Raw genomic sequence first — 22,318 nt, 5'->3', positions numbered from 1 at the left:
AACTTGCTTCAGCTTTCACAAACATTTGGTAAAGTGAGTGTCTTCCCATTGTGTGGGAGGCTGGGGAATCCGGGCTGCTCTTCACAGCACAAGCAGCACCAGGTTTCCGAGTCTGCCATCGCGCTCTTAGAGCGAGATTCCAAAGGGCTGGCACACATAGAGAGGTGGGGAGCAAGGTCTTCATCGGGATGCACCCAAGCCACAACCTGTGGTCATTAAACTTTTGGCAGGGCTTGGTTAGACACTGGGGCTTTGCTTCCTGAAGTAGACTCCAGCTTTGGAGTCAGGGAGATGCTTCTGGGATTAAAGGACAGAAATCTCTCCAGTTTGATCTTTGTTTCCCTTAAGTTTAGCATAAATGAAACTGAAAATGAGTCTTTTGGTCTCTTTAGGCACTGTAGCCCACCAGAGCATAAATCAATGTAAGGAAAGCCTCTGGGCCTCACTCGTGGGGGTCCAGCCTGGCACGGGGAAGGAGTTTTTCCCTCTGCTTGTCTTTCTAGAACCTGGGCTTAGATCAAGTAACAGAAGCTCTCTGAATACAGCGTGCAGATCAGCTTGTGTTCTAGCATGTTCCATACTCTTCTGGAGTATCTTGGTGGCTTTGTTGTTCTGTGGTCCACACACAGAGCCACCCATGTGAGATCCCAGCGCTGTACCAGAGCTCCAGCCTTCACAGAGGCTGTGGTTGAGTGTGATCACAATACCAGTGTCACTATTCCTTACCCTTTTCTTTCTGTAGTTGAGAAAGACTGACTGGCCTGTGTGGTGGGATGGAACCTGCTCCACATTGCATAGTCCATTGGAACAAAACAGGAGCTGCAAGGGCAGTTTATTGCTCTCAAATACATTTAAAATGTGGCTGTTTATTGCCCTCCTACTTCTGAGCTTTGGAATAACCCCCTTTGTTCCACCACCTGCATCCTAGGTGATAAATATTTTATATTGTAAGTTTTGTGATGACTGTGAGGGTTCAGCTGACAGCAGCAGACACCTAAATCTTCAATTCATCCCTCCTGGGCATCCAGCCCTGGGCATCACTACTTGTGCTGGACTTGTGTTTCTGCACTGTGACCTGGGCTGTGGGACTGGGATTTCTCCTGCTGTGTCCCATTGTTAGGCTTTGCTTCCCTCACCACAGAGTTGGTAATGGGGGTAACTTCTGCCCCGTGTTTTGTTTTGGGGTGATGTTCTAAAATGGCAGTCTTAGGCCTCAGAAGCATCTTTTGACTCTCTACCCATTGTTTTCTCTCTCCTTAAAGGTCACTTTTCCACATTCCAGAAGAGACACCTGCCCAGTTCATGGGTCCCACCATTTTGACCACGCCACTGTGTCCCCATTTCTGTGAGCTTGGTTGTTATAATCCAACTAACTCATCTTTCTGTACCTTCCATGCTCTGCGCCAGACCCACGCCATTTGAAGTAGAATATGCCACGACAAACCTGATGGCACAAGACAGGCCATGTTTGGGGCAGCAGTCCAGGTACGTTTCCTCCCTCTTCCCACTTTGCAAAAGGCTGTGGGGATGGAGGAGGTGGGAACTGGGGTCTGAAACGGTTGCAGCAGAGCATGGCCTAATTTTTGGTTCACCTCTTGACATTGCCCTTTGCGATTGCCAGCGCATCCTGTCCCATTGCTCAACCTGTTGTGTCTAGACACGTCCAGGTGGTGGTTCTCCCCATGCAGCCGCCCTGAGGGAGTCCCTGGTTCCGTGCCCACTGCCCTCGCCTTGGCAGGAGCGGGACCAGACTTTCTTGGCTGTCCCTGCGCGCAGTTACAGTTCTGGAGCGCTTCCAAGGCCGCATCCAGAGGGACACAGCTGGCGAGGAGAGGAAATGACAACCGCTAACAGTTTGCAAAGGCTAATTCTAAATGGGATTTCTAGGGACAAAGACGAGGCGCTTCGTTAACCCACGGGCCATCTCCCTGCCGATACCCGTGAGCCGGCGGCGCGGCCCTGCCGCTCTCCTGGAGGATTCCCGCTGGAGGACATCGCCTCGCTGCCCCGGGAAGCTCCCCGGACAGGTACGGGCGGCCCCCTCGAGGGGAGGGAAGGGAGGGGAAAAGAAGGGAAGGGAAAGGAAGGGAAGTGCCCCCGCGCCGCCAGCTCTGCTTTGCTCCCCCCCCACCCCGCACTTGGCCCGGCCCGGCTCGGCTCGGCTCGGCCCCGCGGCCGCGCTCGGCTCCGCGGATCCGCTGCGGGTTTTGCGTGCGGCAGCCTCCGCCGCGCCGAGCCGCCAGCGGCCGGGGCCGGCCCGCTCCTCCTTTGTGACGGGGGGGAGGCTCCCGTCCGGGCCGCGCCGCGCTCCGCTCCGGGTTTGGCAGGCGGCCGCGGCGCTGGGTAAAATGGCAGTGCTGAGCCTCGTGTCGGAGTGAGCCCCGCTCGGCGGACCAGAGTCGGGAGCTGCCGCGCGGCTCGCCCAGCCCGGCCCTGCCGCCGCCCGGCCCGGCTCCGGGGACGGCGCCCGCCCGCCCGCCGTGTCCCCCCTCCCTCCCTCCCGCCTCTCCCGCACCGGGAGCCCCGTCCCGGGTCCCCCCCACCCCCCCCATACCTCCTCCTCCTTCCCCCCCACTCCCTCCTCCTCCCCTTTCTCCGCCGGCTGCAACCGAGGAGGTACAGCGGGGCCAGGCCCCGGGAAGCCCAGCCCAGCGGAGCCCTCCCCGCCTCGCCAACCAGGCCGGGGGGGAATGAGCCCCCGCTGCCCTGAAGAGCCCGCCGCCGCCTGAGCGGGGAGCAGCAGAGCAGCGAGGCCTCACGCCGGCCGGCCAGGCAGGGAGCAGCTCGGGGGGAACCGGTCCGGGGGGGGGTGGCTGGGTGGGGAGGGGGGGGATCATGGCTGCTCAGGTCGCCCCCGCCGCCGCCAGCAGCCTGGGCGCCCCGGCTCCATCCGAGCTGAAGAAAGCGGAGGCGCAGCAGCGGGATTGTCCCCCGGAGGAGGCGGGGGGTGAGGCGGCGGCAGAGCGCGGCGGCGGCGGCGAGAAGCAGGCGGAGAGCGAGGGCCCCACGGGGAAGGAGCTGCAGGACGGGGCCGAAAGCAACGGAGGGGGCGCAGGGGCCGAGTCCGACCTGAAGAGCTCGAACGGGAACCCGGGCCCCAGGCCCGCCGCTGCCGCCGCCACCCTGAACAATAACCTCCCGGAGCCGCCCGGTGGCGGCGGCAGCAGCGACGGGGTGGGGGCGCCGCAGCAGCAGCCGCCGCCGCCGCAGCAGCCTCCCCCTTCCCACCCGGCCGCCTTGCCCCCGCCAGCCTACGGCTTCGGGCAGCCCTACGGCCGCGGTGCCCAGGCTGCTGCCGCCGCCGCTGCGGCCGCCGCCGCTGCCTTCCACCAACATGGCGGACAACAAAGCCCTGGCATGGCAGCGCTGCAGAGCGGGGGCCTGGAGCAGTCCTACCCGGGGCCGGCGGGAGCCCCCGCGGGGCCGCCCCCTCCCCAGAACTCGCACGGCGGCGCCGAGCACGGCTTCCCCAACCACCAGTACAACTCCTACTATGCGGCCGGGGCCGGGCGCAGCGCCGGTTCCTACCCGCCTCCCCACCAGGCCTACGCCCTGAGCTCCCCCCGGGGCAGCGCGCAGAGCTCCGCTCCGGCGGCCGCCGGCGCCAAGTCCCCCGCGACCGCCGCCTTCCAGCAGCAGCGCTTCGGGGTCATGGGGCCCTCGGCCGCCGGCGGTGCAGGAGGAGGAGGGGGAGCCACCCCGCAGCCCACGGCCACCCCCACCCTCAACCAGCTCCTCACCTCCCCCAGCTCCGCCCGCGGCTACCAGGGGTACCCCGGGGGCGACTATAGCGGCGGGCCGCAGGACGGGGGAGCCGCCGCCAAGGGCCCGGCCGCCGCCGAGATGGTCTCGCAGTACGGCGCGGGCAGCAGCCAGGGCTGGGCCTCAGCGGCCGGCGGGGCCCCGCCGAGGAGCCACCACGCGCCCATGAGCCCCGGGAGCAGCGGCGGAGCCGGCGGTGGACAGTCCCTCGGCAGGAGCCAGCAGGTAACGGCGGGGCCGCGTGGGGCGGGCGGGGAGGGGGGGGACACACCGGGAACTGGGCCGGGCCGGGGCCGGGAGGGACCGGGGGTGGCGGGGGACGAGGGGTTCGGGAGCTGGGGGGGTGGCGGTGCCTCTCCCGCGGGTTCCCCCCGCCGGGTCGGCGCTGCCGGGGAGCTGCCATTGTCTGTGCTTGCTCGCTCGCTCTAAAATGGCTGCCTCGCCGCCTTCCCTTCCTCCCTCCCCAGTCTTTGTGCGAGGCTCCCGGCGAGCGGCCGCCGTCCTCTCCGCCGCCCCGGCCCGCTCCGGGGGGCTCCGGCGGGCGAGCGGGACCGGCCGCCCCCGGCGGAGGGCGGTGAGGGGCCGGCGGGGCCGGGCACGGGGGCCGGGGGTGCGGGCGGGCCCGGCCGGGCCATCGCGTGGCCCCGGCAGCGCCGCCGCCATCCGCCCCATCGCCCCCGGCCCCGCCGCCCCGCTCCCCTCGGAGCACTCCCGGCCCCGGGGGGGGCCCGCACCCTTCTGCGGGGCCCGGCGGGGTCCGTTGGGGTGGCCGCGGTTCGGCCCGGCTGTGCGGGGCCACGCTCCCCGGCGGGCCGTTGGCCGGGGCCTGCGGCTGGGAGCGCCGGTAGAGAGCTGGGCGATGGGAGCAGTGAGTGCAGATCGGTTTGGTTTGGGATTTGAATTATGGAGGTAAAATCCTTCTGTCAAAGCCAGGAGACAGTTGGTCTTAGGTTGACATCCTATCTGTGATCTGATTGGCTCCCCATCTCCTGCTCTTGGCCATTTATAATTGCCTCTGATGTAATGGTACAACCATCCTGATGAGCTCATAAACTTTTACACTCGGCTTTTCCGCCAGCCCCGGACCCACGGCAGCTCCGCTCGCCGCCTCCCGCGGCCCCCTCACCGGAACCGGCCGTGACCTTGAGGCGCTTGGGTGCAGCCCCGCACCGGGGAGCGGAGCCCCGGCCCGCCTGCCCCTGCTGCATTGTGCCTCGGAACAAAAGAGGAGGCGATGGCATTTTGTTTGTACCTTGGGTTTATTTTGCTTGCGATGTTTTAATGCGGCCTGGAATAGAGTCTGTGTTGTTGGAACGGTGGCAGGCCCCTCCTGCACAATGGGCTGGCTGTTTATTTTGGTTTATGTGACTTTCCCTTTGGTATAAATGATTTCTTTGATGGATCTGAGGGTGCGTTTGTTTCTGGCTAATTTCAAAAGTGGGGCTGTTTGGGTTCTTTATTAGATGGGAGAATGGGGGGTTCTTGGGTGTGTTACAGCCTTAAGGAGGAAAAAAGCTCAAACAACAGAGCAGTCAAAACCAAACTTGTGGCTGCAGCATCGAAAAAGGTGAATTATCAACTTCACATTCAATAGAGCTTTAATAGAGGACAGGCCTGAGCCTCTCTATCTGCGTGTCTCTGGGCACATTTTGACTTGCTTTGAGCAAGTGCTGCTGGGTCTCTTTTCCCCCAGAAATAAAGGGACTTGTTACAGACTTTGAGGTGCTCATTGTGGTCAGGCTCAACAGGGTCCCAACTCTTTGCTCTTTGGAGGAGTAGGCAGCAAATTGAGCCTCAGAATTACGCTTATCCTTGTATGTGTAGACTTACCTCTTTGCTGAAAACATAGATGGCCAGAAAACGTTCAGAGGAGGAAGCAGCACAGCGTATGCATCAGACATTTTAGATACAGGGAAAAGAGCTGCTGGTATCTGATAGCTGGAAACCTTGGTTTAAACCGGGTTACTCTCTGTGCCTACATGTGCATCTGTGAGGCCTGTCATGGCCTCGTGCAGGACTGAGACTTCCCTTTTCAGTCTGTGTACTCTGCTCTAACTTCAGGCCCTGGGTTGGAGACATCCGAGACCATGTAAGCTGACAGGCAGCCTCCAGTTTCCCTTCTTGCTCAGTGCTTCTCTTGTGTTGATCTGAAAACTGCTTTGGTTTTGTTCCTTGATAACCAGAGGCAATGTCCCCTTGAGTGTCCTGAATTACTTACTTGTCTCTTCTGTCAGATTGAAATAGTGCTAAGAGAGGATCTGATCTCTGCCCTGGTCATCGAAGTGTCCAGTGTTAACGGGGAGTGAGTGTTCAGTTATCCTCAGTGAAGGTTTCAGCTCCTCAGGACTCTGTTTGTGCAGACCTGTGATCCATGCGGACAACTGTCACCGGTGGTTTCACTTGAAGGCACTTCCTCTACCCTGAAAAATGCACGTTTAGATCAAATGTGGTGTCAGCTTGAGCTTCTCAGGCAGGTACTTTAGCCTGTATTGGACAGAAGTCGATTTGTGTCAGTATTCTGATGTGTACTTGTGAGAGGAGCTTATTTTGTCTCTGCAAATGAATGGAACGTGGTGCCACGAGCTGGAGCTGCCGAGGCACAGCCTGTCAGTAAGATCGGAGTAACCCGTCCTGTAAATGGGGGTTATCAATGGAGAGTTGTTCTCAGGATGAGTTGAACTTTAGATAGTACAAATTGTGTATATAAAAAGCAAACCAGCAACTCCCCCATCCTGAAAACCAAACCGCCCTCCCAAATCCACTTTGTGCCAAGGATTATTGGACTCAAACTGACAATTACCTTTATTTTCCTGCTGGAAAAAGAACAGACTTATCTAGCGCGATAAAAAAAGCTTCCACATGTCAATCGGTGCTGCCCACAAGGAATGGTTGATTAATAAATACTCCACTCCTAAATTACAGCCTCTTTTTTGCTTTGTGCTCTGTGAAATTCCCTGCAGCAGGATTAAATAAAGCTTTGTGTCTCCCTCTTTGTCTTGGACAGTGATAAGCAGAGTGGGTACTTGCCACCTAAGTTCTGGGAGACTCTGGGAGGATGAGAGGAGAATGTAATTCATCTGAGCAAGCACTAGAAAGAGAAGCATTCCTTGGTGCAGGCTTGTAGATGATGCGGGAAGAGCGTGGGGTTCCTCTGCTTGGGAATCCTTGGGATAGTAAGCCTCTGGGGGTTTGGGGATGGGAAGCAGGATGATGTGGAAAAGGGAAGTGCTTCTAACTCTTGATTCTTTTTAGGATTTATGAATGGTGCCACAAGGAGGGTTTTACTGTGTTGCTCATCAAGAAAGGTCAAGTAATTCCTGGCGTGCAAGTTGTTTGGGTGGAATGTTTCCTGTAATAAAAGGAGAGCAGTTTGTAACCCTCATGGACCCCTCTGCTCACCACCAGGGTCCAGGAAGGTGGTGCTGAGCCCCGGTGAAGGCAGATGTGCTCGCTGCTGGAAGGGGCTGCAGCAGAGGGCTTGGCATTGTTTCTGATGACCTTCATAGCTGGGAAACGTGGAATAGGATCAAGGGATCAGAATGGCTCTTTTACAGCGTGTGGGATGAGGAGGAATCTGTGGTTTTCTGTGGGAATGACTTGGAAGAAACCAGGCCAGGGATCTTAGTTTTCAGTTTTTCCAGCTCTACCATGCATTTGTTTCCACCCCCTTTCCCTTAGCGTATTAGTTGTTAATAATACAGCTGGCTTTCCCAGAGTCTTGGGACTAAAAGGAAACTATTGAAGAGGAAGGACTTCCCTCCCTTTACTAGCTGGGCATTTCTCCTGGTGGCAGACAGCGTCTCCTGTAACGGGAGCTTGTCTTTGGATCGCATGAATCATTGACATCCCGGATAACATCCCCATAGGTGCGCTGATGTCTCTAGGTCTCTATTATAAAGTTCAGTGAAGGCGGTTTAAAACTCATATGTTAATAAAGACAAACTGCTTTTGGGCCTGTTGCCATGTAATAGCTGTTTTTTGTTGACTTCGAGCTCAACTTTAGCAGCAAGTGAGGCATGAAAAATGTTGTTGCAAATATGTTTTTGAAACTAAATTGGCACCAAATGGCTCTGTGCTGCCAATGAGCTGCGATAGCTTGGAATCGGAAAGTGAGACCTGGCTCCTCTTGGCTTGTGTCGCAGGCTTTTTTTCCTTGCTTAGCATTGTAATGTTAGGAGCACTGGAATTGCGTGCGAGGTGTAGTATGCGCTAGGTCTTTCCAACAAAGAGGGCATCATCTTTTTCAAGGGTAGGGTTTGGGTCTGAATGAGTGAATTTAGGCCTTGTCTGGTTTGTAGGAAGGTGGTGCTGGGTTAATTTTGGTGTTAAGATCTAGTTAATTCTGGTGGGGACACTGGAGGTTTTGCATAGCTGTTTGAATAGTCTGTGCCAGTCTGAAGTCAGTGAGGGGTTGCCTGATTCTCTTCACGTCTCTTGTTTTCTGGCATACCATCTCCTTGGTACTCAGTTTGAGGTGACCAGTGTTCCCAGGCAGGATATGTGTAGGATGCAGGACAGTATGGAATGCTTCATCAATCCTTGCTTCTTGTCTGGGCTTGTGGGGGTTCTACCTGTGGTGTATCTTGTAATCATGTTGTAGGGCAGAGATGTGATTTCTGGAGGGTTTTTACATTTCATTTTGGGCCTGGGTTTTTTGATTTAGAATGCTTAGTGGTTTCTTAAACTGTCCAGTTTAATCCCTTTTATGTGCTGCAGCAAATGTGTCCTGAAGTGACTGCTCAAGAGGCAGAACCTCTTCCCTGTTCCTAAATAACACTAGAAACCAGGGTTGGGGGAAGCATGAGAATCAGATGTTCTGCTCTGGCTGGATTTTCCTGTTCTCATAAGCTTGATATGTTCGCCTTAGTTTGGGGTTTTTCCTCTAGTTTTATTTGAGAGGCCTGGTCAATGAATACCATGTCACAAATACTACACGAGACCCTGTTAAAAGTCTTCCATGGCAATCACATTAAAAAGCCCAGCAGCTTTCCTTCAGAGGGAAACTAATGGCTAAAATGAAGCTAAATAGTGCAGCCCTTCATTTTATCTGTTACCTCAAATGTGACTTTTCCTCCATTTTTCTTCCTCCCCTTTTCAAAGGCACGCTGCCAACTCGGAAATGCAGTTTTTACCCTCTGAATGGGAATTGTGTGATCTCGGTAATGAAAATATGAGAGGAGAAGGATGCCCTTTGCAGTTTTCACTCCGTGTATTTGAAATTCTTTGTCTAGTCAGTTTGATTTCTTCGTTTTTGAATTGCAACTCCTGTGTGATGGATTGCTCTGGGGAAAAGCTCATCAGCATGCCATTGCCCAATTCCTGCCAAGAATGTTGGAAACTCTCAAGTAGCAGCAGTAGTAGCAAAGCGGATACCAAAGGCAGGGAAGTGTAATTGGAAAGGAGGGGGGTGGGTTATGGTAAGCTTGTCAGTATTTAGCATTGCTTTTTCTTCTGGAAGGGTCCTTAAGCCATCAGCAAGATGCAGAATAATCTCTCCCCTTTTGTTCTGGTGAGGGTAAAGAAAGGAAATGTGTTTTTTCTGGAGGGGAGGGGGGGAGTTGTTTTGAGGAGAAGTCCTGCAAAAGTTTTTCTGTCGTGTGCTGATCTCAAGAAGTCCAACCTTTAAACTCTCCAGAGGTTGTGTGTGTGCAGTGGTAAAGCTATCCTGGTGTGTGCAGTGGTAAAGCTATCCTGGTGTGTGCAGTGGTAAAGCTACCCTGGTGTGTGCAGTGGTAAAGCTACCCTGGTGTGTGCAGTGGTAAAGCTATCCTGGTGTGTGCAGTGGTAAAGCTATCCTGGTGTGTGCAGTGGTAAAGCTATCCTGGATGTCTGTTTGCCAGTGCCGTAAATCTGCCTCTAGAAGCGACTGACAGGTGGGATTGGAGGAAAAAAAGCAGTTTTGTTTGGCAGAATGGCTGGACCGAAGCTGCTGTGCGCTGTGTCTGCGTCCCTGCCTGTTCCTGGATTCCATGAGAGGAGTTGATGCCTTTCTGTTCCTCAGTTTAGTGGCTGGAAAAGCAGGGAAGTTGGTCACCTGAAGAGAGAGCGTGTGCGCTTTCTGTGCGCTCGGGGAAGGCCGCGCTGTGTTTATCAAGTGATTCCAGTAAAATTCCAATCATAAATCTCATGTCATCTCTGCTGCGTGGAGTGTGCGCTTCTCGTTCTTCAGGCTCTGTAGGAAGGAAGCTTCAGGCACACTCCTGTTTCACCCTGGTACAGAGGAGGAGTGCAAGGTTTTCTCTTCTCGCAGTGGTGGTTGTATGAAGATGCTGATGTGAGAACTTGTCAAGGTGAGGCACCAGCTCTGGGACAGGGCAGAGAGTGGGATATCCATCTTCTGAGCTCAGCCTGTGCTCTAAATGTGAGCCCATCTTTCCTCCCTACTATATGGGTCTTAATTCAGTGTATTAAGACCCTTTTTCATGGACTTCTGTGCTTAAGGAAGCAGCACCCAAGCCTGCCCTCAGAGGTGCATAGCGTGAGAGAAGCAGGGCTGGAACAGGAGGAGCTGCTGCTCTCAGGACTCAGCTCATGTACATATTTTACCCATTCCTGTAGTGTCTTAATCGGATTAGAATATGTATTAACATATGGGTGAGGGAGGGGTTTCCTTTTCTTACTCTTGGTGCACCTACGCTCCCAGTGTTACAACTCTGCAGTTCAGTTGTGCAGCTTGAGCATTTCGGGGTTTTGTTGGACTACATCAGGAAAAGCTTTTCCAGGGTTGCCAGTGGTGTTCTTTGTGGAGCGTTTCCAAGGTTCAGTGACAGCTCAGTGAGTATTTACACAACGTTGGCATGAACTTCGTGTAGCGAGAGGTAAAGGAGGCCACATAATGATAGATCAACTGAATAAAAGCTACTTCAGACTCTCAGAACATAGGGTTTTTATGTGTTCAGAGTACAATAACTGCAGCTAGGCATTTCTAATTGTGCTCTTTTTAGGCTTTGGGGGGAGCAAAAAGGGACAAGTGGGCAGGAGCGAATAAGGGGATCGGGTCGTTCTGTAAAGACATTTCTTTATGGGAGGGTAAGAGAGTGTATGTGTTAATTCCGATGAAATTCCTGTGAAAAATCAGTTTGTGTAAATAGCTGCAGTGGAGCAGCAGCTTTTGCAGTTACTGGCCTTTCGTGTGATAACCAGCATGTCCTTACTTCCTGAAGTTAGCAACAGTCATTGAAACTCAAGGACAAATTCAATTGCTGCGAACTTTTCCCTTTTTCCTCTCTTTATTTCCATATTAAACTTGCACAGTAACATCTTCTTGCTCATGGATAATTTACGTTATGCCCAAACCATCCTAAGAAGCTGCAGGTTGTACCGGGGGGTAGTTCTTAGAGACGCTGTGGTGGCCCCTCTGCGTGCAGCACGCCCCTGTTTGGAGAATGAAGGGGACCAAAGAGCACTTTGGTGGTTTTGGTGGGATGTGATGGTGGCGTCTTGGATGTGACTGGGAGGAGTGTTTTGGTGGTCAGCGATGTCAGACCCTGGCCTGGGGTAGGTTTCCCATCCAGAGAGAGTCTGTGACCCTTCTCAAAGAGAAGCTCTTGATGTTTGGAGGCCTCTGGAGTGTCCCTGTGGGCAGAATGACTGCGTTTTCCCCCCTTCCACTCACTTGTGAGATCTCATTCAGGTTTGACTAAGAGAAACCCTGAAAATCACTGTTTCCCTTCTGATGTCAGCACCGCTCTGGCACCCTGCCTGTGAGTAACTGCACAGGAATGTTTCAGAGCTGGCCGAGGCCACCGCTACAGCTGCAGCTTCGCTTCCAGACACCGTGGTGGGAGACCTGCTCTGCCCTGTGGAATACGCTCAGACCAGTGCATAGGCACAGCCAGCCCCAGTTGGCATCAGTGGGTTTGTACTTTCTTGCCACCATCAGTGTCCAGAGCGGCAGTGTATGGTCTGAGAAGCAAGAGGCACAGATTAGAGGGAAGCCTGCTCTAAAGATGGCCATTCTGGTTTAGGTTTATGGCACTGAAGCTGTTCTTTTGGGTGAGGAGAATGTGCAGTGTGATCTCTGCTGCCTGCAGAATCTTGCTGTTGGTTTGTTGCCTGCACTGAATTTGGAGGTGACTATTTTTCTTGTTGAACAGAGGTCTGGATCTGAATTCAGAAGGTCATTTAACCTGCTGTCCTGCTTCAGCCAGACCTGAGAACAGAGCAGATGAATGCCATGGAGCTGCCTCAGTGTGTTTCACTGCTTTGCTGTCCTTAGCATTGGACATCAGGAAAGATATTCCAGCTCCAGTCACCTTAACTGAGTATCTCTTGTTGCCCCAGTGTCTTTAGGTCTGGAGAACAGAGGCAAAAGTGAATGGTAACCTGCTTTTGAACGTGTGGCTTTCTGCCTGTCCCCTATTTCTTTGAGATAAACTTGATGGCAAAATGTCTCCCCTTACTTCCAGATGACTGTGCTTGCTGGGGATCGTGTTGAAGGCATTGGGTTGTCCTGCTTTGCCACCTGAATTTCTTCCAGGGGCCCGGAGCTGACCAGGCTCCCTCTGTGGAATCCTTCCAGTAGGCTTGTTTGGCGTACTTCCTAACAGTCTGATGATGGATTTAAAGTCCAAATGACTGTAGGACTATGCACCCTGTACAAGTTTAGGAGGAGAATCTGCTATTCATTAACTGTATGTAAATAATTAAACCAGTGCCAGACTAAGAGGTGGTCTTTCCTTCAGACATACTTTGTGAAGTGGTCTGAAGGACAGTTCTTACCTCTGTGCGGAAGATGCAAGGAGACGGTGGAAGTGCTGGAGTTAGTTGAGAGTTGATACGGGGTTTTTAGTGCACGATCTCTGACTTCACAGCTGGCACAGCTAATCAAGGAAAAGGCTTCCCATTCAAGGCCAGTTTACCGAGTGAGGTCATGTGTTCCCTGAGACTGCCCTTCTGTTGTGCTGTGGCTGCACGTGTTGTGGCCGTGGTGTCGGCAGTCCTGGCATCCTGCCCTTTGCTGGGGCTGCTCTGTGCGCGTGGGGGTTAACTTCCTATTCAAACTGACTCCTTTGCTTCCTGTTGCATGGGGGGATTGTGGCAATTGTAGTGTTTTGGATCCCCTGGAAAATCAGAGTATCTCCTCGTTTATTGTGAGACACCAGCAGGGCTGGTATGAGCAGTTCTCCCCGCCTCGGAAGCCTTTCCTTGCCTCAGTTGGTTGTATGGGAGCTCTTCAGAGCAGGTGCTCAAGGCCCTATCTCTCTGCATTGAGGTTAATGCTATAGCTACTAGATCATACGTTGTCTCTGGACGTGGAGTTACACCTGGAACAGTTTTCTTTGGTTTTACAAAAGATCATCTCAGTGGAAGTGTCGTTTCTGTGTGCCTGGGGCAGAGCATGGCTCCCCTGGAACAGGGCATGTCAGTGGAGAAGGGCCTCTCGGGAGAGGAGTGTGCTAATCCTGGGTGAGGGGTCAGAATAGAAGTGGCATCAAAAGCACTTCTCCTCAGCTCACGCACTGGAGAAGCAAAGCACTTGGCTGTTTGCTCCCTCCTCTTGAAGGTACAGAAGGGACTGAGAGACCTTTCCCAAATTATCCTGCCTGCCTGTACTTCAAAGACCTTTCTAAAGCACCTTCTCTGGCCTTCTGTTCGGTTCGCAAGGCATGGCAGCGTTGCAAAAGCTTGTTTCCCCGTTAATTGTGATTGATTACCTTGCAATCTAGGACAAGATTCCCTTTGAAAAGCTATATGCTGATTTGGTGTCAGGAATTAAAATCAGATGAAGTGATTAGTGTTGGATGAAATATCCCAGAGCAGTTGAGTGCTCCTCGGCTTTCAACTGTGTTCTGGCCCTTAACCTTTGCCTCCCTTCTTCTCTGGAGCAAGGTGCTAAATCTGTTGTCCACATGCTCAGAGAATAACTCATTAGGCATATTATATCAGGAGGTAATTTGCTGCTGAGCTTCAGAGTGTAGATTTACTGGCTTTAATGATGAATGCAGAGTGTGTTAAAAGTGTCCTCTGTCAAGGCAACAGTGCTACTCATCCTGAATGGTGAACATGTGTTAAGGTGAGCTTTAAATCTGATCACTCTGTAAATGACAATAAACTGTTCAGCGTTGTCACTGCTGTCAAGGTACAGTCATGTCTCATCTTCCTTTTCTCATATGAGTTGTCTTACAGTTTCTTGTTATACCTGTTCCTGAAACCAGTGAAGACTTTGCAGCGTTGGCTGTTCCTCCTCCCCCCATGGCATTGGCACAGTTAGGAGTTCTTGTATCTTCTCACCAGCTGCCAACACACACTCCTTTTAACCTGCTAAGCAACTCCCCACATTGTTCATTTTGCTTTGAAAGAGAGCTGGGCTTTTCTGGATGGAGATGAAATAAAAGCCCAAGGACAGAAGCGAGCATGGGGCAGTGGACCCAGGTTTCCAAGCTCACTACGACCAAGGGCTGGTGGGCTTTATGTTTTCATTATTACTATTTTTAAATAGCAATGACCTTGCATTGCTGTGGGGCTGGGATTCATGCTGGGCTTGCCAAGTGTAACAAACCTGAATCATGACAGCCTTGGCTTGATGAAGGCTCTAGTAGTGTCTTCAGTGCTGTCTGGGAGCTGGCTTGGCTGCAGCTCCCAGTTTCTTGCCTACATATTCTTCTCCTCTCCCACAACCTCCTCTTACCAACACAGGCACGACAGCAGCTCTGCTTTCTGGATGCAAATAGATCATTTGGGTATAAATACTGGAGATTGGTTGTTGCCTGCTCTAAAGTTACCAAGTGTGTCCTTGGTAAATGCAGATGGTAACTTGTCATTACTGCAATTTTAAGTACTTTTGGTTCCATGGAACCAAAGTGGAGTCTTGAAGGCTGAATTTTAAGACTAAAATAACAGAAGGCTCAATAAAATCCACAAAAATAGCACCCAGATTTATCAGCTGCTGTAATGAGAAGGGAAATAACTTTCTATTAAGCAAAACAAAGCTTTGTTACCTTGTTTTGTGCTGGATATAAAACACTGCAGCGGGGTCAGGAGGGATGGATGGGATTTAAGGCGTACTAAGTTGCTTCCTAATGAGGTGACACTAGGGCTAATGCCAGTGCGATGCAGACTGTACTGGGAAGGTCAGCTCTTGCCCTGTACCTGAGGTATGGTTGAGATAGCCTTGAAGTAATGAGCAGATCATTACCCCAGCAGCTCCCGACTGGGATGAGGGTGTGCCTTTGGGCAGCTACAGCTGGCTGGTGCCCATCGCCCCATTGCAAAGCAGTGGTGATGTCCTCCACTGGTGAGCCTGATTCAAAGTCTGGAGGTGAGGTGATGGAGCACAGACTTTTGTGCTCACTCAAACCAAGACTGCCAGCCTCTTCCACAGATTCATTCCAAAACTCAGATTTCTTGGATTATTTTGGTGTTTCTTTACATGCTTTTCAATAACCTCAGTTATTCTGCAGAAGCAAGGGAGAGCCTGTGTAATGCTGAAACGTGGCTTGGAGAAGCTACAGGCCCCGACACGCAGCTCTTACTAAAGCAGGCAGCTGCTGTGGACAAGATGGAGCTCTGCACGCTGAGACGAGGTACCCTGAGCTGGACCTCCCTTATAATGAACGTGGCTTTGTCCTACTCCGTCTTGGTGCTGTGTGTGGTAGGAGAGGTAAGCCCATGGAGAAGCATCTCGAGATGCTTCTTGGGTCTTTCCATACCAGCCTGGCATAAGAGGTCATGAGGGTTTGCCTGCCCAGTTGAGTCTGTTCAGCCACCGTTTATTCTGGTGTAAAATGAGATAGATTTGCAAAGTGATGAGATATTCAAATGGAGATGGAGCTTTCAGGCATACACAGGTGGGCAGGAACCTGCAGTGCTGCATTTTAGGGATGAAGAGCTAAGAAGAAATTGTTTTTAGGAGGCTGTGCTAGAGGTGTCTTGTCAGCTCTTGAGTGTGCAGCAGGACCCAGCAGATGTCTGTGCAGGAAGGGCTTCTTATGAATTGCTAAAACTAACTTTGTTCTGGAAGGTGAACTCCAGTGAGCCTCTTCCGTTGGGTGTTCTAGGTTTGGAACACATCCACTGTGCTCAGTAGCAATAGCCATCTGCCTGTGGGATCAGCATTGCTTGTTTGAAAGGAAAAGGGGGTTACAGGGAATTAGCTGGATGGCTGGAGTTGGCCACAGGTCTGGATGTGTTCATGGAACTTCCAGAACCCTTTCAGGTTCTCAGTGGTGCTTAGCACGGATACTTTGCCTCTTGTGGGGATCTGAAGCAGCTGCTCTGGCTGATGGAAGTTAGATCACTTAAGTAGTGGTGACACTTGGTATGATTTTGCTCTTCCATCCTAGCCCTTCCTCCTCTTGCTTGTTTTTATGGCTTGCTCTTGGCCCGGGCCCATTTCTGTGGTACATGAGCTTGCTTGCTCCTTCTAGTGTGTAAGTAGGCCTGGAACGAAAATGCTGTAATGAGATGCTTAGCCATCTTTTTGTTGACTTGCCTCCAGTTCATTAGAGCCAGACGTAGGAGGCTGGCTAAACTTAAAGCCTGATTTAATATTCAGGAAGGAAGTTTCCTTCAGTCTTAAAAGGAACAGCACCTCACTACAACTGTCACGTGTTCCTTGGGATCATCCCCCGTGGAGCTCAGACATAGTTCTCTTTTCCTCTTGTTCAGACGTTGAGAAGAGTCAGGAGTGGCGTTTCAGAAACACTGGGGTCAGCTGGTTGAATGGTGTGTTTCTAAAGTGAGTGAAGTGTGGGAGTGAGGGGAGAGCTGGTTACCTGCTCTTGTGGGTAGGAGGAAATGAGGGGTTTGTCCTTACAGGTAAGTGGAGATACTGGAGGTGTTAGAGCTCGCCCTGCGAAACAGCCAGCTGCTAATCTGACTCTGAATGTCTGAAAGCTTCACTAGTGTCCAGCTGCTGTGAAAGAATTGTAACCCTTAATTTTGACTGCACTGGATTCAGGCAGTGGTGTTTGTCAGCATCGCCTGCCGCTCTAAAACAACCCTGGAAGTAGTTGTCAGCTCCTGCCTCCACATCAGTGTCCGTTTGATGCAGAAGGAAACTGATTGCCCAGGCAAGTGATCCGGGCTGGGCTGGGCTGTCAGACAGGGACATGGGGACAGCACTTGTTCTCCAGCCTGCTGCAGAGAGCTGGACCCAGCCTGGGCTTGGGCTCTTCCCTTCTCTCCCAAGGTGTTACTACGTTATGGTGTTCAGAAACAACGTGGATGTTCAGTTGTGTCATCAGTGTCTTGCTGGCAGAAGAGAGGTGGAAGGAAATGGAAATGAGTCCTCTGGTTGTTGCCTAATTCTCTGGTGTAGGGAATCCCCTGTGCTGTTTCCATGCAGATGTGCATCAAGCCTGCAGACGGGAAAGGTGTCCATGAAGCATCTCATGTGATGTTGCTTGGACAAGGGCACTGTGTGAGCCTGGCTGTGGGCAAGCTTCAGTTTGAGGCTAACTTGGCATATAAACAGAGCTAACTTTCCCCCTCTCACAGGTCCATGTCAGTGTTCACAGTGTAAATCCTGCTTCAGGTCCTTTTGTACTACAGCTTTTCCCAAGCCCAGGAAAAAGTCCTGTTAATGTGAGCGTGCATCTGCCTTTGAGTGTATCTTGAAGACTGCAGAAAACCAGCTGTATGTTGTCTCTAGATGTGACATTGGTCAAAATATTACATGGAGGGTCCTGAGGGACACCTAAACAATGTGGTGCGATAAGCACTGTGCCATGTGTCAGAGGGAACAACTGACTGAAGAAAGGAGCTGAAATCCAGAGCCTCGATAAGCTGGATTTGTTGAATTTGTTAAGGGGGGCTTAAAGTCAAGCTGGGAAGGAAAGATGAGATCAAGAAATGCCCTTGGTTTAAAAGCCAGGCCGGTTTGCCACCTTCCTGCCTTCCACCTTTTCAAAGTATAGAAACCCCTCAGAACCCTGCTTGTTCTTGGGCCTGAAAGCTGTACTGCTGTTGGGTTACTTCCAGTGGAGGCTTGAGGTGGGGCTCTCCCTTCACTTCCTACGGGATCACCTTCTGATTGACTTCTTTCAGGGATAAACTGTTCTACGATGATACAACCTGTAAGCAAAACTCTGGTTGGTTTTAATCAATCTGAAGAGTATCAGTAAGAGTGGTGCTTAGGAAAGTCCTTTGAGATGTGTGGACTGGCCTCTTGCTGAGCAATGTTAATAGGGTAATTACTGAGCTGTGTTTAGCCAGGGAGATGGAGCTCACAGGAGAGCTGCTTGGAGAAAACTTCATCTTCTTTCCACGGGTGAAACTTTGTGTTCTGGGTTTACAGAAGATCTCCCCAAAGGAACTGGAGTAATAAATGCAGGAATGGGGCTGATCTTAAGTTTACAGCAGCTCCATATAGTTGGAAGCAGGTGACTGAAGTCGTTCAGAAGATGTCCTGTTTTCCTTTGTGTGTGATGTTGATGTCATGAGCTTGTCCTGAGGGCTGAGTGTTAGCACGAGGTGAGGGGAATAGAAAGTGGCTTGGGTCAAACTGACCTCCTGGAATAAGTGAGAGATCAAACCAGGCTCCCTGTAGTTGCAGAACTGAAACTGTTGAGCAGAGCTCAGTTACTTGAACACAATAGCAACCAATAACTTAATCCATAGTGGCCATTGACAATGAGATGATGGTGATCTATCACCTCTTGGTTGTATATTCAAATCTAAGTTTGATTCTAGGATGTGTGGGAGTGAGGGGAGAGTTTCATTTCTCTGTAGCTTACATCCTGCAAGTTTAATCCTGAAACCAATCCTGAACTATATTCCATCAGCCAGGTTTTGGTACCCGGTGTGTGAGTGGGACCAACCCAGCCTGTTTCATTACCAGGGTGCTTGTTCCCAAAGCGATGGGGACAGGCAGGGAAGGTCACTGGCTCAGGCTCACAGTGTTGTCCTGTGCATGGTGAAGGCTGAAGGAAGTTGGTGGATTTCTCAAGTTTAAATAGAGGAGGGGAGAAGAAAAAGGAAGTGCCCATGTTTGTGATGATGTGCTCGGTAGAACATGCTTGTCATTTAAACTTGGTACACTTCAGTGTAGTGTTTACCACGGGCTTCTATGTGTTCCGGTTTTGGGGGCATCTTTATCTGCTACAGGAGAGCCTTCCTCTTATCCTTAATTTCTCCTTAGCCTCTTCATCTCTCTTTAAAAGCAGAGCACCACAGGAAGAGAGGTAAGGAAGTATGACCCAGTGCACTGGCCCTCCAGAAGCTATAAAAGGCAGCGAGTTCAGGCTGGGATATTGACCTTAGCACAGCCAGTTGCACCTTAAATAGATCAGATGAAAATGTCTCTCACTGAAGATGAACACTGTTTGCTCATGAATAAGGGTGGTTGTCAGTTTGTGCTCATGTCTCAGCTTGAACCCTCTAGGCTGGTTATGAAGGAATTGGAGTCATGCGTGTGTGGAGTTTCAGAAACCCCAGACGGGCATCAAAGTGTGTGAAGTGCAAACCAGAGGCATGAAAACTACCAGCTGAAAGTAGGGTTTGCTGTAGCATCTTGGCTGCCTCCTGGATGTCATTGTGATGTTGGTGTTCCAACCCCTTGCTCTTAGTTCCATCCTCTTGTGATGTCATGGCGTTGCCATGGGTGAATGATGCTGAAGGGAGCAACTCTCTGCTTGGGTTGGTCAGTCCATAGGTGGAAGTTGTTGAGCCTGGCTGGCTTTGGTGGGTCTGTGAGGCTTTTGTGCCAGCTTAGGATAGCCCCTCCTGGGCATTTCACACTCATTCATGAGTACTTGGGCCTTATGTGCAGGTATCATCACACCTAATATATGGTGAGTATGTTGAGAATTGGATTTGTCTTGATCATGGCATGGGTGGGCTTAGAGGTGAAGGCAGTGTGGATGGCAGGGTGTTAATGGTGTTGGAGGGTGGGACCTCTAAGACCTGACTCAGTGTTAGTGTCTTGTGGCAGCCTGAGCTCTTGGTAGCTCCAGAGGACGTGGCATGTACTAGAACTGGCAAAGGTCAGCACAATCTCTCCACTGTGATTAGAGATGCTGTTTAGAAACATTCATGTTAAGTTGATGAAGCCTCTTGGCACCCTTGTGATCAAGACAAAGTGTTTTCCCTGAGTGATGCTCCATTTGCCATGACTCCAAGGTGGATGTTCCCCTGCCTGGCTTGGCCTGGCTGGCATTTCTCTGGCACTGGAGAACAACGGGCAGGGAAAGCTGCTTGTTTTGAACGCAGATCTTTCCCATGAGCCACTGTAGGTGTTACCAGCCTGTTAAGGTGAGGCTGTTGCTGATCTTCTTCATACAGCTTGTTGATTTTGATTGCAGTGGCACAGAAAGGTTGAGGGAAGACTGGTGGCTTTATTCTCTTGCCTGGTTTCAATGATTAAATCCAATATGACCATGATCCTTGTTGACTCATTCTTAGGGAAGACAACTCCCCTTTCCCAGCATTGTCCATCACTAATACAATCTCTATAGCCAACATGGCAGCGTGCTTTGTGACTTCACTGGTGCAGAGACTATTTGCCCTTGCCTTTGGGGTTAGAGACCCGAGGAAACAGCATGTTCTTCTACTGAGACCTAGTTTCTTCACTTCAGTAAGATCCCACCTGGATTCAGCCTTGGGAAGGCAAGCAGGTTGTTCTCTGAGCCCTCCGAACGGCAGTCAGCATCTCAGCATCTCCTCAGCTCGGTGACTTCCAGGCCCGCGGCACTCGGTGGTCCCCATGCTCCGGCCGTGGCAGGGGAGCAGCTGCCCCCTCTCCCTGAGCTCGCAGGGCCCGCTCGGGCCTGGCTTTGTACCGGCTCTCAGCAGCCAAACAATAGTTTTAGTGCTGGCGGGGCCATGTGGCTCATCACGTGCGCGCCGCTGCTTCTGCCGGGGTCTTTGCCCATCTGTTCTCAGCTCTTTCTGGGTTATCAGGCTCGGGTCCAAGTCCTCGCAGGCAGCCAGCTCCATGGCCAGAGATTATGAGCACTAACCTTCCTGGCAGGAGTGGTGTGGCTTTGCTTTTATGCAGATTAGCCATGTGCTCCTCGCTCCAAGGCGTTGCGCAGGAAAAGCCGTTTCCTGTGTTTGCTTCTCGGTGGGCGGCTCCGGAGCCTCGTACCGGCCCGGGGCCGAGCCTTGTACACAGCGAGCAGGCTTGGGAGAGAGGGATTACAGCGTGCTGCCCCCCCTTCCCCTTCCACCTCCAGCGCTACGTCACCACAACACAACCACACGCGCGCTCATACTGTTGGTGTCATTCATTCAGTGCCAAGATTGCTTTAAAAAATTCCCTTGGCCCCAGTTCAAACAGGAGTACAGCTGGGATGTGTTAGATTTTAGGCAGTCTGCCCTCAATTTGAGATGAGTTATAAATAGCAGTGCCGACTTCCTTAACTACCACTCTCCGAGGTAAAATGCAGGTTAATGACTGTGGGAATCAATTAGGGCTTCTCCGGGTTAAACAGCCGGGAATGCTGCTGCTCAGTTTTGATCACAAACCCCACATCTAGGCAGGAAAAGACTGCGAATCCAAGGTGAGGGCTTGGGGCTTTTAGTACTGGTTTTGTGGCTTTTCCAGTTTCTGGGGGCGGTTGTGGCCGATCCCCACGTTTGCCAATAATGGAATGACGCTGATTTGAAACTGGAGAGTTCTCTGCTTCCCCTTCTTCCTCTGGTGTAATAGAACACAAATGGAAGAAGGTAACGGGGAAAGCCAGGATTACATTTTTCTGTACAGCTGTGGAGGGTTTGGCTCTTGCTTCCAAAGTGGGATTTGCCTCTTTCCTTTCCTTGTTTTCCTGCTGAGGCCATTAAGTGAGTCCCCTCCAACTGAACCTCAGGAGGCCAAACTTCTCTGCTGCTGGACAAAATCAGAAGGGAATTGTTTGTGGAATCCTCTTGTCTGCTTCAAAGCTCTTTTGATACTTGTTTTTTAAGGAAAACTCTGGCTGCTTGTTGAAGGAGAGCCGATTTTCACAGTGCTGTTTCATTTTAGGGGTCTGACACATCCCTTACACTACACATCCTGCTCCGGAAAGCTTTTGAACGCGGCAATTTAAGCTCTCTTTGGGCTTGCTGTTACTAGCTCTTGGTCTAGAAATACCTTACATTTTCTGGAGAGCTCAGCATTTCTCTGGAGCACCAGCTGCTTCCGCTACACACCGCTCTGCTTTGGAAAGTTCCACTGGTGACAGGGCTGTGTTTTGCCAAGTTTGGGTACTTAAGAGTGTTATAAAACAGCAGAGATAACGAGATTGAAGGGAGAATAGAAGCAATTTCTATGAATGCAAGGAGATGTTAGCAGGGGGTCTGGACTTCAGTGATCAAGGAGCAACACTTTCTCTCAATTATGTCTCTCTGTGGCAGGGCCTTTGCTTTTGAAGTGTAATCACAGTAATCTACTCCTGTGGTTTCCTATTGAAAGGATTTCCCATGTATCAGTCCAGAGAAGAATCTCCAGCCTTTTGCAGTCGGGGTTTGGTATTTCCTTATTTATCCTGAAGTGTTCTTGCAGGCGAACAGGCTTCCTCTTGCCTTACCCACCTTGTGTAACATGGGTGTACAAAGGAGCTGGGCAGCACCTCTGCTCCCCCCGCAGCCTTCACATGAGCTCTGGGATCGATCCACACTTCACTGCGCTTCAGCT

At 51.7% G+C, this 22,318-nt stretch overlaps 1 protein-coding gene across 7 annotated transcripts in view; it reads left to right on the top strand.

The window, feature by feature from the left end:
* Window positions 1-1,141: 1,141 nt before the first annotated feature.
* Window positions 1,142-22,318, top strand: part of ARID1A (AT-rich interaction domain 1A) — a 60,152-nt gene continuing 38,975 nt past the window's right edge. For 2 of the 7 annotated variants that reach the window (XM_062611451.1, XM_062611450.1), the window contains exon 1: window positions 2,329-3,987. In XM_062611451.1, coding sequence (XP_062467435.1) covers window positions 2,836-3,987 — 1,152 coding nt within the window. In that variant the 5' untranslated portion in view covers window positions 2,329-2,835. Of the gene's footprint in view, window positions 2,028-2,326; window positions 3,988-4,507; window positions 4,672-22,318 lie in introns of those variants that run through there. The other 5 variants (XM_062611454.1, XM_062611452.1, XM_062611449.1 and 2 more) reach the window with 5 other exon arrangements.

This window comes from Pezoporus occidentalis, unplaced genomic scaffold (genome assembly GCF_034315485.1).
Source record: "Pezoporus occidentalis ecotype Australia unplaced genomic scaffold, CSIRO_AGI_Poc_V1 ctg153, whole genome shotgun sequence".
Classification (NCBI taxonomy): Eukaryota; Metazoa; Chordata; class Aves; order Psittaciformes; family Psittacidae; genus Pezoporus; species Pezoporus occidentalis.
This window is presented reverse-complemented; position numbering and strand designations above follow the sequence as displayed.